Here is a 14,970-nt window from a genome sequence, read left to right as displayed (position 1 = left end):
ACCTTGATGTGCTTCATCAGGCCGCACGCCTCTTTCACCCACCGGAGGCGGTCGCGTTGCAATCGAAACTTCTCGGCGCTCTATTCCAGCTCTCAATTTTGCAATTTCTTTTCTCAGAACTTCGATCATACTTATCAGTTCATCAAGCTTCATCTGCTGGCCATTCTCCACTGGATTCGAACTCTCTCCTCCGATCATCATTCCGGATCGTAGCAAAGTCATTAACCACAAATTTCTGATCAGATCTGAACTTCGCTAATGCGAACACACTAGATCTGGATTCAAGCTTAGCTGAATTTCGACTGTGATTGGCCGGATCTGAATTGATCCGGCAACGAAATCGCCAAATTTAGCAATCTCAACAAATCACGATTTCACCGATCTTGATTCAGCCTTCAGCGATCAAGCTTCGTCTTCACGAACTACACTGGATCGAATCAATCTAAATCAAACATCAATCAATCCTCATCGAGTTCCCACAGACGGCACCATTGAATATGCAAGAATTTTCTCTCTCTATTTTGACAGAGTTTCATTACACTTCAAGAAATTTTTCTCCTCCTCTCCACTCTTTTTTCCTTCTATTTATAGGCTATTTACAGTTTTCTAGAAGATTCCTAACTAACTTCTTCCATTGGGTTCATCCTCGAGGCTTTTACAATAATGGGCCTGATCATCTTCAGGGGCTTTCAGCTTTACTCTTCAGCATTGGGCTTGCCTTATGACAGCTTGGTTCGGGCCCAGGTCAATTACCAGGCCCATTCTTCATCGTGTGAGTTGGATCCGGCCTATGCCGCCTCTTGTATCCTCAGCAACCCAAGTAAAATTTTGCCCTTTGCAATATGATGTCTTCTAAACATGAAATGCCTTCCCACCTTTTTCCCTAACCCTTGCCCGTCAACCTACCAACCCTAAGTGTGTGTGCCTAGCAGGAAGCTGGCCTTGAATTTGCCCTCAGGGTGAAGTTACCTATACTAACAAGCCTAGTGGTTTTTGGAGAGTAGAAAGTGAAACAAACATATATTATGCATATACAAGAAAGAAGGAAGTGAAAGAAAATATGCAAAGAATATTTTAAAAGCAGGGAAATAAGTGGCTATTTTTTATTGTGGACTCCATGGTTCCCAAATAAAGTAGAATAACTCCCAAAATAGGACCTTGGACAATACAATTTTATATACTTCCAAAGCAGTGATGATTTTAAGGAGAATAAAGATGTTTTTGGAAATCCATTGACAATTGAATCTATAGAAATATAGGAAACAACTAGATATGGGGCTCAGTCTTTCTTGCAGCATTGTACTTTTTGGTGTCTCAGTCTCTAGGTTTCTTGGGTGAAATTTATTATTATTACTGTTTACTTACCTTGCTTGCTTCTGCTAAAATCATTAAGTTGCTCAAGGAAAGTTGACATACTTTGTTTTGTTACTCTTGAATTTTTGAAATTAGAGATTGTAGCAGTGCAAATTCTGCAAATAACTGAATAGCTTGTACGCTATGGAAAATACACTTGGTCATTTACTCATCGAGTTCAGTATATATGTATCAATCTGCACAAGAGTAGTCTCTATTGATCTTTCTATGAACTATAATGTCACTCGCGCACTAAATATTCCCTACTCTTAGCAACTAGATGGAGAGTTGAGAATGTCGTCTAATTATACGATGCTCTGATGAATTCTTTATGTGTTTCAATGTTCAGTGGATTCCAGAATTGAGGCATTATGCACCTGGGGTTCCAGTAATTCTTGTCGGGACAAAACTCCAGTTTGACAGAGTATGTTAAACAATTTCTTATCCATTGTGGCGTCCCGTGAACAATGTCAAAATTCAAATGTCTAAATGTACTTCGGTTTGGTTGCTTGTTTTGCAGGTAGACCCACATAAAATGAGATGAAAGCTTGGATTAGACCTACTGTTACATGAAGATAACTTAAAAAATGAGGGACATTGGGGGAAAAAAAGATGTAAATAATGTGGTGTTGCAACAAATTAGAAACATTCAGAATAGTAGTACACTTTTGTACAGTTGTATTATATTTTTAATTGCATGTAATGTTACATTGTATTCCTGATAAATGTTGCTTCATTTTAAGCGTGCTCTATTGATTAGTTTATTATACAACTTCAAATGTTCATTGTATGTTCAAAGGTGTTGAATGGTGTTGGAAAAAAAAAAAATTTAACTCAATTGTTTCATGGACCATGGTATCAATTGAAGATTTTTGTGCATTTATAATATAGATTAAAAAATTATAAATAGCTATAGCAGCCCCGCTCTATTCCCCAAACACATTTAAAAAAAAAAAAAAAAAAAAAAAAAAACTATATAACTAGAATAAATGTGTGGAAGAAATGTCGTGAGACCCAATAACAAATGTGTTGAGTAGATGGACCTAGAACATTATGGCAGAGAATTGATGGTGAGTTGAGAGGGATAAATGTGGCGACCAGGTACGGACCCAGAACATTAGATGAAGGGGGTAGAATGATTTTTTTTAATAATTTAGGAGGGTAATAGCAATATTTTAAAACAAAAATGTACCAAATAATTTAACAAAATAAATGTGTCAAATAGTCCGTGGTCACTTGATACAATATTTCACATAATAAAGCATGTTCAAACTTAAAAATAAATTCAAACCTAGAAACAAAACTGGTTGAAGAAGCTTCCCCAGGGGCATAGTAGTGTTAGCAAGGATTTGGAAGGTAAGACTTTGAGGTCTCGCTTTCAAACCGTACTCCTAACTTAAATAGTGTGTGTGTTGTGGGGCATATATGCTCTAAGAAGGAAAAGTAGCAGTACTATGTTTAGGGTGACAGAGCAAAAAGAGAGGTTCTTTTTATAATAATAAAAAATAAAAATAAAAATAAGAAGAAGAAGAAGCAGCAGCAGCAGCAGCCTCCTTCAAACGCTGCAGTATCCGGGTACGACATTTCCTGGTAATGGCAGAGGATTCAAATCCAATAGTACATAAAAATGTGACAACAATCACTTTGATCAAAGTGTTATTTGCCAGTATCAGCCCATATTTGTACACGAAATATACAACAAAGGAAAATCAGAAAGTGAACTACTTCATCGGATATATTTCCAATTAGAAATGTCCTTTATGAACACGGCAAAGTGATTTTGTAATTATTATTAATTATTTTTTTCTTAGAAGAATGAGATTCAATATAATTTAAAATATATTATGGGTTAATTAGAAAAATAATATTAAATTTAAGAAAACAAAAAAAAAAAAAACATTTTACTCTAAATTCCAACATTTAATTTTTTTTAAAGTATGCATACTGTATTTGTCACACACACACACTCTCTCTCTCTCTCTCGTAAAATTTGTGTTTGTATGATATAATGTAAGTTGATTAAACAAAAGTTTGAATGACTGAATGGGAGATGAGAACTGAGAAGAGCTAGGTAAGGAGTTTTAGAGGACTCGTCAGTCTGCTCGAAGCATTTGGAGAAGTTAACAACATAGTGAACGTTTGATAAAAGAGAGTGTATGATTATATTAGAAATTATGTATTAGATATTGTGGGACCATATATTTGTACAGCAACTTATGATTGGCCGGGACCATATTAATAATTTATAGTGATTATATAAATGGGTGGATGCCATGATGACAATTTTGTGAAGTCAACTCTGCCACAAGGAATGGTTAATCCCACTGGTACTTGCCATCTTCATCACATAAAGCCCCTGGTTCCACTCCTTTTTTGGACCAATGATTTATTTTGTAATATATGAAATGCACAACTCCTAATGTCAAATACAAGTCACAGTACCTCCAAATGAAGCTACTAAATTGGTACATTTCTCTGTATTCTGAAAAGAACTACTGCTGCGATATTACATGAAATATAGATTCATCAAAATGTTGATTCTGTGGAATAGTCTATATACCAAGGTCAATAAATGAATTTGGACTTGGCTTGAACTCATCAAACTCTTAGTGAATCAAGTTTCAAAAGATTCCATAATTACTCAGCTTAATTTAAAACAATCATGGCCGGTAAAGGATTTTCCTATTGGCAGTACTGCTACAGAAGAACATGAATATATATATATATATATATATATATATATATATATATAAAACTATTGTTACATACAACTTTTCCTCATCATAAAGAAAGAAAGGATATTAAACTATGATAACATCTTTTCCTGATGATAAATGGAGCCAAAAATTATTATTCATGATTTCATTTCATTTCATTTTGATGTGGACATGGTGCACTCATACTACATGTCCTCGGCTCTGATCATTAATCCAATTTTGGATGCCAGCAATGTGGTGCTCATTTCCTACAAGTGGACCAAAAAGATCCTCCTCTAATGGGGAAGCCAGTAAATAGGTCCATACGGACCATACAACTGTGTAAATAGATGTTACGTGGTTTATTCAAAAAATTAGAGTTACATTCACAAGTTGTAAGGGATTTTATTATTTATGAGAAAATAATATCATACAAAAGAGTTTACAACAAATAAATATCCTTATATTATATTAACTTAACAAGTGCGAAATATACCAAAATGTCTCCACAGAGTATTTTACCAGACTTCACACTTCCTGTCAAATACCCGCATCTGTTGCTTGACATTTGAAATTGGGTATGTGCTGCAAATTGTTTTGATATGTGTAATTTAAGGAGGAATGTGTGAAATGAATGTATGTGTATATATCCGCATTTAGGGGCTTTTCCTTGAATTAAAAGAAAACATATATATATATATATAGATATGTGCATCCAGCTGGTTCAACAACAGAGAAATAATGCAAACTCAAACTTGACAAAAAGCTATTAGACAAGAAAGATGATGATTTTGTTTGCACGAATGTGCAATTGGCCCTTTTTAAAACATTTTCTTGTATGATGACTTCAAAAGAATGTTTTTTATGATGCTAACCCCCACCTTAACCCCCACGGGCGTTTTCGAAGGAGGGGGCCTCCCACACACCACAATCACACACACACACACACACACACACACTAGAGAGAGAGACAGAGAAACAGAACTAGTATATAGTATCTAACTTTTTCAACTACCAGAACTCCAAAATCCAAAATTGCTGCTAATTCCAGCCCCATTTGGTTCAATCATATAACTCAAAGTCTGTTCGAAAAATATTAAATATATTTTCAAATTAATTGTAGAACGTACAGGTGGTTAATTGATTTGAAAAGGTATGTTTATATGTCCTTAAATAGACACAACCTCAATTTTTATTTATTTTTATCATTGCAAAGGCACAAAGATCAAGTCATCATGAAAGTACAAAGGTAAAAGTCAAGTCAGATAAAAATATGCAAATCTTGAAGCAAAATAAATAAAAAAAAAAAAAAAATAATGAAAAACATATTCTAAATTTGTTGAGAACAAGAGCCAAAACTCTGTAACGATAACCACAAAGGGAAAAAAGCAGCAGCAACAAAAGTGATCCAAAGGCATGCCCATCATTAAGGCAACAGTTCCAAAGTTATATCCACAAGGTGAGGCAACAGGGAAAAAATCACGCACCCAAGCCCGCACAAGATCAAATCAAATGGAAAAAATCAAATTAAGTCGGGAACAATCAAAACATAGATCTGGCCAGAGAGAAAATAGCAAATCCACTCATACTAGCCGGAAACAAGCCAAACATGAACAGATCTAACCAAACAAAAACAAAAACAGATTGAAAAACACCCATAGAATGAACTTATTGAAACACACCGAGTTTATTGAAGTCGTAGGAGGCAAAACGTTACCTCTCCACTCCCATGGAAGGAAGCTGGGAGAAAAACGAAAACAAAGGGAAAGAAAGGTTAGAGAGGGAAAGGTTTGGATTGACCCAACCCCTATTAACTTTCACAAAGTGTTACATATACATGTGTTGGTGTAGGAATTCAAGATGTATATTTTAAAATAAGACATAATTGCATAAAATGTCATTTGGATTTATCGTTTGGTAGAAATGAATGAAGGAATTGAGATTGAGGAAAAATCGAAAGGAAGAAATAAATTTCTTTGATTTTGTAAAGAGGGGGTAAGAAGAGAAGAGAAAAAAAGATGGATCAGTTATCCTTCATTCTTCATAAATTTTTATTCCTCTAAATATAGACGAAAGACCATAAGGAAGGAAAAAAAAAAAAAGAAAAAAAGAAAGAAAAAGGCAAAGCTTTTATAAAAGTTTTTAAATTACAAAACTTTTTCTATAAGTAATATTTTTTCGTTTTTTCTCTTCTAACAAACAAAATGAAGTATTATTTCATTCTCTTATCTTCAATTCAACCAAACAAAAAGAGAGAATAACACAATTCTTTTTTTGGAATATCTTGTTTATCTTTTCTTCTTTCCCTTTCATTCAATTTTCTTATTTTTTACCAAACAGAGGTGTTGTGGGTTGCAATAAATTGTACAATATTGAACTACAACACAAACCTGAGAATAATCTCTCTCTTTAATCCTCATTGCAAGAGTTTTCTAGCATTAAAGAAAACGAACTCGAGTTGCAGAGTGTATTATTTACCGGACCAAGTCCACCGATGAAACCAATCAAAATGCTCAATATGGAAGCATTTGACTAATATGTAAAATCTATTTATGATAACGGTTAATAATGAGAAAAAATTGCACAATAACTTGTTTTATAAAATTAATTTTACTAATTAAGGGTCTTATATAATATAATAGAACAGTACCTTTTCTATTTTTTAAAATGAGCAGCAAATATTCAAATTTTTATAAAAACAAATGATTGGAAAAACAAAAAAAAAACTCAACATTCTCTGAGATGCGTAGAATATACTACATTAAATTTGACTATTTATATAGGAGTATAATTTTGAAAAAAAAAAAAAAAAAACTTGCTATTATTGGTAATAATTCCTTTTGCATGCACATACATACATGCACAAAGTAAAACAGAAGTGTTGAGACAAAAAGTAAAAGTAAAAGTAAAATTGAAATGGGACATGTGGGCATGATTGCAATATTTGTGTTGAAGTCCAGCTCATTGGATCTTCTAGATGCCAACCATCCGATTGACAAATTGTGGGTCCCACTTCCATTACACGTGCACCATGCTACACCCCACAATAGTACAATGTAATTAAAATCCATTTTCATTTTTGCCTCTCTCCAGTGAAAAAGTAAGACCTATTTTTTATTTTTTTTAATATACATTTCAAACTTCTATTGAGATGAGAAAATTTTCTTTCTTTTAAAAAGAGTGGTATATACTATGTCTTTTTTATTTTTATTTTTTTATTTTAAGGACTCGAGACTAAAAACGAACTTGATGGTGGTAAGAGAGTAATACATTGACATAATTATTAAAAAGCTTGGTCGGATTTTGATTGCAAACATCTACATCAAACCCACATAAAGCAATGAATCTAATCAAAGCTTTGAAACTTTTGTTCTCTCTTGCTTTAGAATTTTAACATAGTTTGTTCCCTTTGTGCCTCTCCATTAGGGGACCAACCGTCATTCTTTAAGTGAGTTTTAAGCATCTCACTAATACTTACTTAGTGAGTGTGATTACCGCACGTAAGCTTGTAATTTTTTTTTGAGACATTCTGGCCCAATGCACTGAGCTTCTACGGAGTCGGGAGAGTAGGTAAGATATCAAAACGGATTAGAAATTATTTGAATTAAAAATTGTACTTTATTTTTAAATGTCACGTCAACACTTTTAATATGTTTTTAATTTTTTTCAGTTAATTTGGACTTCACGATATTATATGTTTGTAAGTTAGGTATGTTAACCGTTGAGTATGTTTTAAATGTTGCAAATTCAAAAATTATGAAATTTTAATATGAGTGTAGGTAAGACATTAAAACCTAAACGGGAATTGATCTAATTACTTTTTTTTTTTTAAACGTGTGGTTAAAACTTTAATATAATACACTGCATTATTTTTTCATTACAATTAATGCATTGTCTTTTTTAATATGAGTAAGAGGGCAGGTAAGATATCAAAACCTACATGGGAATTGAATTACGTGCTGTTTTCTTTAAATGTGCAGTCAAAACTTTGATATATTACTTCCTTCAATCGAACATTATTTGTTCATCACAATTAATACATTGTCTTCTTTTACAATTACTAACTTATCCTTTTAAGTTCAAACATACATTTTACCCCAAATGAAACAATTAATTTGAAACATTCAAAAATGAGACGAAATATATGTCTCTTCGATCAAAATGATAGAGATAATAAAATAATTAAAACACACCTATCAAAATTTCAGCTTCCAAGGTTTTTTATTTATTTATTTTCATCTACCAAATATATATATATTGTAATTTTCTATGAATTTGTTCTAGTGTTGCTTGAGGAAGAATTTGACTTGAAAGTTGAGAATATATTAAGTACAAGTTGCATCTCTAACACCTTTCAAAAATAAGAAAAGGTTGGCATCTTTAACACACATGAATCATGAACCAGACTCGTCTATCATACAACTCAAAATATTGATACTTTACTCTCAAAGTATTGAAACTTAAATCTCCATTTGGTTATGGAAAATTCTTTTCAGTATGGAAAACGTGACTTACTAATCAATGATAATAAAAAAAATAAGCAATGAATATTAAAACGATGACATCATATGAACTCGACATGAATTTTTTTTTTATAGTTATACTAATTGCGTTGTTTATTCGTCTAAAAGTATTTGGCTTGTATAGCATTATTATGGACCTAGGTAAGGACTAGGATCATCGCCCCCAAAATATTTGAAAATATTTCTACAAAAGAGGTGCTAATCTCCACGAGGACTAACGGGATCATGGCCCCCAAAAAATTTGAAAAAAATCCTAAAAAATAGGCGCGATATCTATAATTAGTTCCAAATAGTATTTAATTTTGGACCCCAAACATAAAGAAATCTCAATTAATTTGGACAATTTTTGACCTAAATTTTGGAACCACCTATTTGAAAAAAAAGAGTCAAATATATACTAATTAAATCATTAATATCTATCTATGTATAATTTATATAAATTAATTTTCAATATTTATGTATACATGTATATATAATATTTATTTAAAACCTAAATCAAATATATATATATATATATATTAATTAGTAAATAACTACATACTAATTATATATACCTTAATTCAAGTATAAATATATAATCCCCGCGCAAATTAATGTTTGTGGATCCGCCCCAGCGTTTAGCGGGTGGGATTGGATTTGCATTAATGCGACAAGGAATATTGTGCCTGGGATGACGCCTTTAATTCATTAATTTCCCAAAAAAAGTCACTTTTACTTCTTTTAGAAAATTAGTATTTGATTTTTTTAAAAAAAATATCATATAGTGAATGATTACGATGTCGTTATTAATTAACCAACCATATAAAAATTTCGAGCATATATATATATATATGAAAGGCACAAACGTGTACATAGAAAACAATTGCAAAGGGCAGGAGGGCAGAAAGCTGTTGGTTTGTGTGTGTGTGTTTTGAAGAAGCAAGCACTATGATGGGAGTGGGACTTGCCTCAGTAGCAATAGCTGTGTTGTTAGGAGTACCAGCTTTGGTTTTTCTTATCCTACACACTTTCTTTGCCAAACAAGACCCAACAAGCTTGCCTCGTGGAAACATGGGATGGCCCTTTTTGGGAGAGACCATTGGCTATCTCAAGCCACACAGGTCCAACACTATGGGAACATTTTTACAAACACATTGCTCTTGGTGATTCACCAAACCTTACTTCTCTTCTTTTTTCTTTTTTTCACTACTTGTTTCTATATTTAATCATATACATTTTTTTTTTAATCTAGTTTGGTCATAATCCACTGATGTACCTGTTCAATTGTTTGTTTTGTTTTGTTTTTTTTTTTATCAGGTATGGGAAAGTGTTCAAATCGCATCTTTTTGGTTGCCCAACAATTGTTTCATGTGATCACGACCTCAATACGTTCGTTCTTCAGAATGAAGAGAAGCTATTCCAGAGCAGCTATCCCAAACCTGTTCATGGCATACTGGGAAAGCTGTCAATGATGCTCGTGTCCGGTGACCTACACAGGAAGCTAAGAAGTGTTGCAGTCAGCTTCATTGCTACCTCTAGGTCCATGCCTGAATTCCTTCATAGCGTAGAGAAATTGACTATCTCGGTCATGAAATCATGGGAAGACCGTCAAGAAGTTGCTTTCTTCAGAGAAGCTAAAGAGGTATGGATCATATAAATATATATATATATACACACACACACACACACGTTAATTCATATTCATATTGTGAATGAGGGTGAGATCTCAATTGCCTATTGATTTAGATTTTAATTCTAACTTTTTTTATGTGATTAAATGCAGTTTACTTTGTATGTCATGTTGAAATATCTGCTCAGCATTGAACCAGAAGATTTAATAGCTTCGAGTATATTGGAAGACTTCCTTACCTTCATGAAGGGATTCATTTCTCTTCCATTGAATGTCCCGGGGTCCTCATATGCCAAGGCTGTTAAGGTAATTAAAACCCGCCAACCCAAAAAGTCATATGAAAGTTAATTAACTTCATTATTAAGCTCTAGGCTTTGTTATTGTCAGAGCTATTTGTTTGCTTTTTCTCGAGATTAATTGTAAAATCTCTTTCTATTCAAAATTATACTACATCTTAGGAAGGAATTACTTAATGGCATCTCAGCATTAGTCCGGACAAAGTTCCGGACACCCTTATTATCGAAGAAAGATAATAATTAATGGCAATAACACTCTGCTTCTCCTCAGGCTAGAACAAGGATCTCATCCACATTAAAAGAGGTTATAAAAGAGAGACAAAATGGGAATGGGGGGCTTGCCAAAAAGGACTTCCTAGATGGAATTTTGGTGAAAGAGAACTTGAGCAATGAAGAAAAAGTGAGTGTTCTACTCGACCTTTTGCTAGCAGGCTATGAAACAACCTCAGCACTTTTGGGTATAGTCGTATACTTTCTTGGACAGGCACCGCATGTCCTTGAACACTTAAAGGTATATATGTTTCCCCACTTTCTACACACACACATACATGTGTGTATATATATATACACACACACACACACGCACGCTCAAATGAGTACTTTTGCCAACAATTTTACAGGCTGAACACCAAGAGATAAGGAAAAACAAAAAGGATGGAGAGCCCTTGAATTGGGAAGATTACAAGCAAATGGAATTTACCTCCAATGTAATTATCATTTTTGTAATTTTGCATGGTTAATTTTATATATATATATATATATACACACACACACATACACATAACTAACAAAAGCTTGTAATGAATTAGGTTATATCTGAATCTCTAAGATGTGGGAATGTAGTCAAATTTGTGCACAGGAAAGCTCTTCAAGATGTCACATTCAAAGGCATGTTCAATTCCAATGTTAATTTTGTCTTTATATCGTTCCACAAAATCGTCTTACAAAGCTAATAATTTGATTATCATTGTTGCAGGCTATCTTATTCCCTCGGGATGGAAGGTTCTTCCAGTTCTTACTGCAGCAAATCTTGATCCATCCCTTCATGAAGATCCCTCAGACTTTAATCCTTGGAGATGGACTGTATGTAACTTTACTCAAGTTCACACACACACACACACACACACATAGCCTTGTATGAACTGCATGCTTTCATAAACATATACTCAACTGGACCCAAAAAATAAAAAAACAAATATATATTGTGTTTGCATCAATTATAGTTCTTCTTGCACGCGATGCAAGTAGAGGCTAGTCAAACCTGAGACCATATATATATATATATATATAAAAGGTTTAATTAATAGACTTGTGTATCTATACAGTTACAAACATATATAATATAATTAAATAGATTCCCATGAATTTTGTTTAATTTTTTGCTCTAATTAAATTAGTGGCTTTGACTGTCTTAACAGGATCAATATATATATATAAAAGCCTTAATTAATAGACTTGTGTATCTGTACAGTTACAAACATATACTATATAATTAAATAGATTCCCATGAATTTTGTTTAATTTTTTGCTCTAATTAAATTAGTGGCTTTGACTGTCTTAACAGGATCAAGCGATGAGCAAAAAAGTGAACCCTTTTGGTGGCGGATTGCGGCTCTGTCCAGGGGCTGAACTTGCAAAAGTGGAGACCGCATGCTTCCTTCACCATCTTGTCTTGAATTATAGGTGAAGATTAATTACCTAACTACCCCTCATTACTAAATAGGATGAATACATTGCGGATTTGCTTAGGCTAATAACTATGGAGAAATAAGTTATGATAAGGTCTGGGATAATAATTTGGAGTCTAATCCCACAACTTTAATTTATTTATGTGAGTGGTAGTTGACATCATTAATAATCCTGATGTCATAAAATATCAACCCTATATTCACAAAATCAAATTTATTTGACGATTACACCCTCTATTATTAAAATCAAGTCAATAATTGATTTGAAGACTTAGGAATTTAATATAGAAAGAAGATTTTCAATATTAAAAGAATGCAGAAAGTGAAGAACACACTTTTGTGTATATATATATATATATATAATACCTTTAATAAAATTGGACCACTCACAGTGGTGAGACCGAAACTCATGTAATAGATGACATTAAAACACTGACTAGGAAATAAGGAGTGTAAAGTGGTGAACACACACTCTCTTTTCTTTCCATGTATTGATGAAATATCTAGAAAATATAAAACAATAAAGAAAAAAGAGAACAAGAAAATTAGCATGCAATGAGATCAGGTGGATTTTCAAATATCCAAAGAAGATCAAAGGTTTTCTATTTAGTGTTTTGTATTTTTATATTTTCATAAAGGCATAAATCATTTCGAATTTTCAATCGCATCATGTTCCCTCTATCTATATAAACCATTTTTTGAGTTGGTGGTGATATAATTAATTAACATGTAATGGCCCCACTCATGATGACAATTAAGAGTGAGAAAAGCATGGTAAGAAACCAAGTATTAATAATTAATACTATTAATCTTCATTAGTCCTTAATTTGCTGCTGGGAAAAACTAAAAAATGATAATCTTTTATCATTCTCTTAAACTCAAATTTATTTTTTGGAGTTAGGTTTCAATGAAAATTTCAAATCAGCTGTAAACCTTTCATATTGCAGTCCCTAGTCTTAAGTCTAATATATATATATTTTTGTTACAGGTGGAAAATAAAAGGTGATGATTTCCCCATTTCTTGCCCATTTTTGGAATTCAAGAGAGGTTTAGTGCTGGAGCTAGAGCCATTAGAGAAGAAAATAGGAAGCAAAGCCTAATTGGTCTCATGTGACGTAAATAGGCTATAGTAGTATTAAGTTCTTCTGTATTTAGCAGAATGATATTTTTCAGTGGGACTTAAAAGTTATATAAATAATGAAAATAGTAGTAATATGATTACTAGTGCTGTCAATTATCTCCTGTTTGATTTTAAAACGAGGATGTAAACGAAATGAAGAGGAGATTTATTAACCCCTTAAGCATTTATGCTAGAATTGGCTATGCAAAGTTAATTCTGAGTGAGAATTAATGATATTAAATGATTCTCAAATTTGAAAAATAAAAGCTGATATTATTATTATTAAACTTCAGACCAATAAGAATAATAGCTTTGCTGAGAAGGGGGCTATGCTGTCATCATCCAAGGATAACCTGTACTCTCTTAAGATCCTAAAAAATTATTTAAACAAGAAAACTGAGACATTTAGCAAACTCTGCTATACAAACCAATATTAATAGTATATACAACAACCAAATTGTTTTTTCAATTATGGTTAACTGTACCTTGATTAAATGAATCTTATATTTTCTTTCCCAATTTTAACCGTATATATTATTCTGATATTGGCACTCTACTAAAATACTTAGGCGCTAATCACGCCAGTTTGGTTCTTAATTTTTTTTTAATTTTTTTAATTTACATAATCTGTCTGTCATGTTTCTCCTCCCACCCCTCATACATACAAAGATACAGCGAAGACAGAACACGAAAGTGCGGAAGATAATAAACAGCGTTCTCATCCTAAAGCTGTCTAAATTAATCCCAGAGAAAATTTCAAGAAATCTGATAATGGATGCATAAACAGATAGGGAAAATTGGAATAGAAAAATTAAATCCAAGAAATCAAAATCAAGCGCCATCGCAGCATCTCTCTCGACTGGTTCAATTGATTCTTGGCATCTTTATCTCAGTTCATCGATTTTCACCGATCGCAGCAACTTCTCGCCTCGCTCCATTAATTGCATCTCAGATTTGGCAACTCTGAGTCTCTCTCTCTGTTCGCGAGAAAAATATATAATGCCACAGTGGAGAAAAAAAGAACATGGTGCAACAAAACTCTTAAGAGGCTGGAATTGGGATTGAGAAGGTCGAAACCAGTGATTTACTGGAGATAACATTCAGTGACAGTGAAGGTGTGATTAAATTGCCACCGTTAAGCATCGATGAAACAATGGAAACAGTGTTTAGGAACCTCATTGCTTTTGAGCTGTTATGAAAAAAAGGATTGAATAGGAGTTTTGAGCCCAAGAGAAAAATAAATGACAAACAAAAATAAATAGGTACACACACAATCGAGATAAGGATTTATATGTGGTTTAGCTATGCCTACGTCCACGGGGAGAATACAAAACAATATTATACAAGACAAAATGACTCACACCCAAAACCCAATTACACCAAAACTCTCTCACCCACTAACTGATATTACAAACTCACTCAATTGATTTGGATACTTCAACACCATGGAGGGCAAGGCTATTTATAGCCAAAATGGGACACCAAAATGAGGCTACTTGGTGACTACTCAAAAGACTTGCTGGACACACATTCTTGGAGGCCAAGAATAAAGCTTGATGAACACATACACTTGGAGGCCAAAGATGATGTCATGGGTGATGCAAGCCTCAAATTGAGTCACATGTTCAACAAATCTCCACCTTGGTGAAAATTCAAATGAGCCACTGTATCTCTGCAAAACAAAC

At 33.1% G+C, this 14,970-nt stretch overlaps 1 protein-coding gene across 1 annotated transcript; it reads left to right on the top strand.

Annotated features, from left to right (window-relative positions):
- Positions 1 to 9,418: 9,418 nt before the first annotated feature.
- LOC132285933 (cytochrome P450 724B1) lies at positions 9,419 to 13,486 on the top strand. Its single transcript, XM_059788170.1, has 9 exons — positions 9,419 to 9,714; positions 9,869 to 10,193; positions 10,335 to 10,487; positions 10,749 to 10,988; positions 11,098 to 11,184; positions 11,287 to 11,365; positions 11,454 to 11,560; positions 12,042 to 12,160; positions 13,154 to 13,486. Exons 1-9 carry the CDS (start codon positions 9,500 to 9,502, stop codon positions 13,263 to 13,265), a joined length of 1,437 nt encoding a protein of 478 aa, XP_059644153.1. The 5' UTR covers positions 9,419 to 9,499; the 3' UTR covers positions 13,266 to 13,486.
- Positions 13,487 to 14,970: the final 1,484 nt, after the last annotated feature.

The sequence above is a fragment of the Cornus florida genome, unplaced genomic scaffold (genome assembly GCF_030987335.1).
Source record: "Cornus florida cultivar Cherokee Brave unplaced genomic scaffold, ASM3098733v1 CherokeeBrave_3.0.0_Hap2_Chr11, whole genome shotgun sequence".
Lineage (NCBI taxonomy): Eukaryota > Viridiplantae > Streptophyta > Magnoliopsida > Cornales > Cornaceae > Cornus > Cornus florida.
Note: the sequence above shows the minus strand (reverse complement) of the source record. Positions and strands in the feature narration are given on the sequence as shown.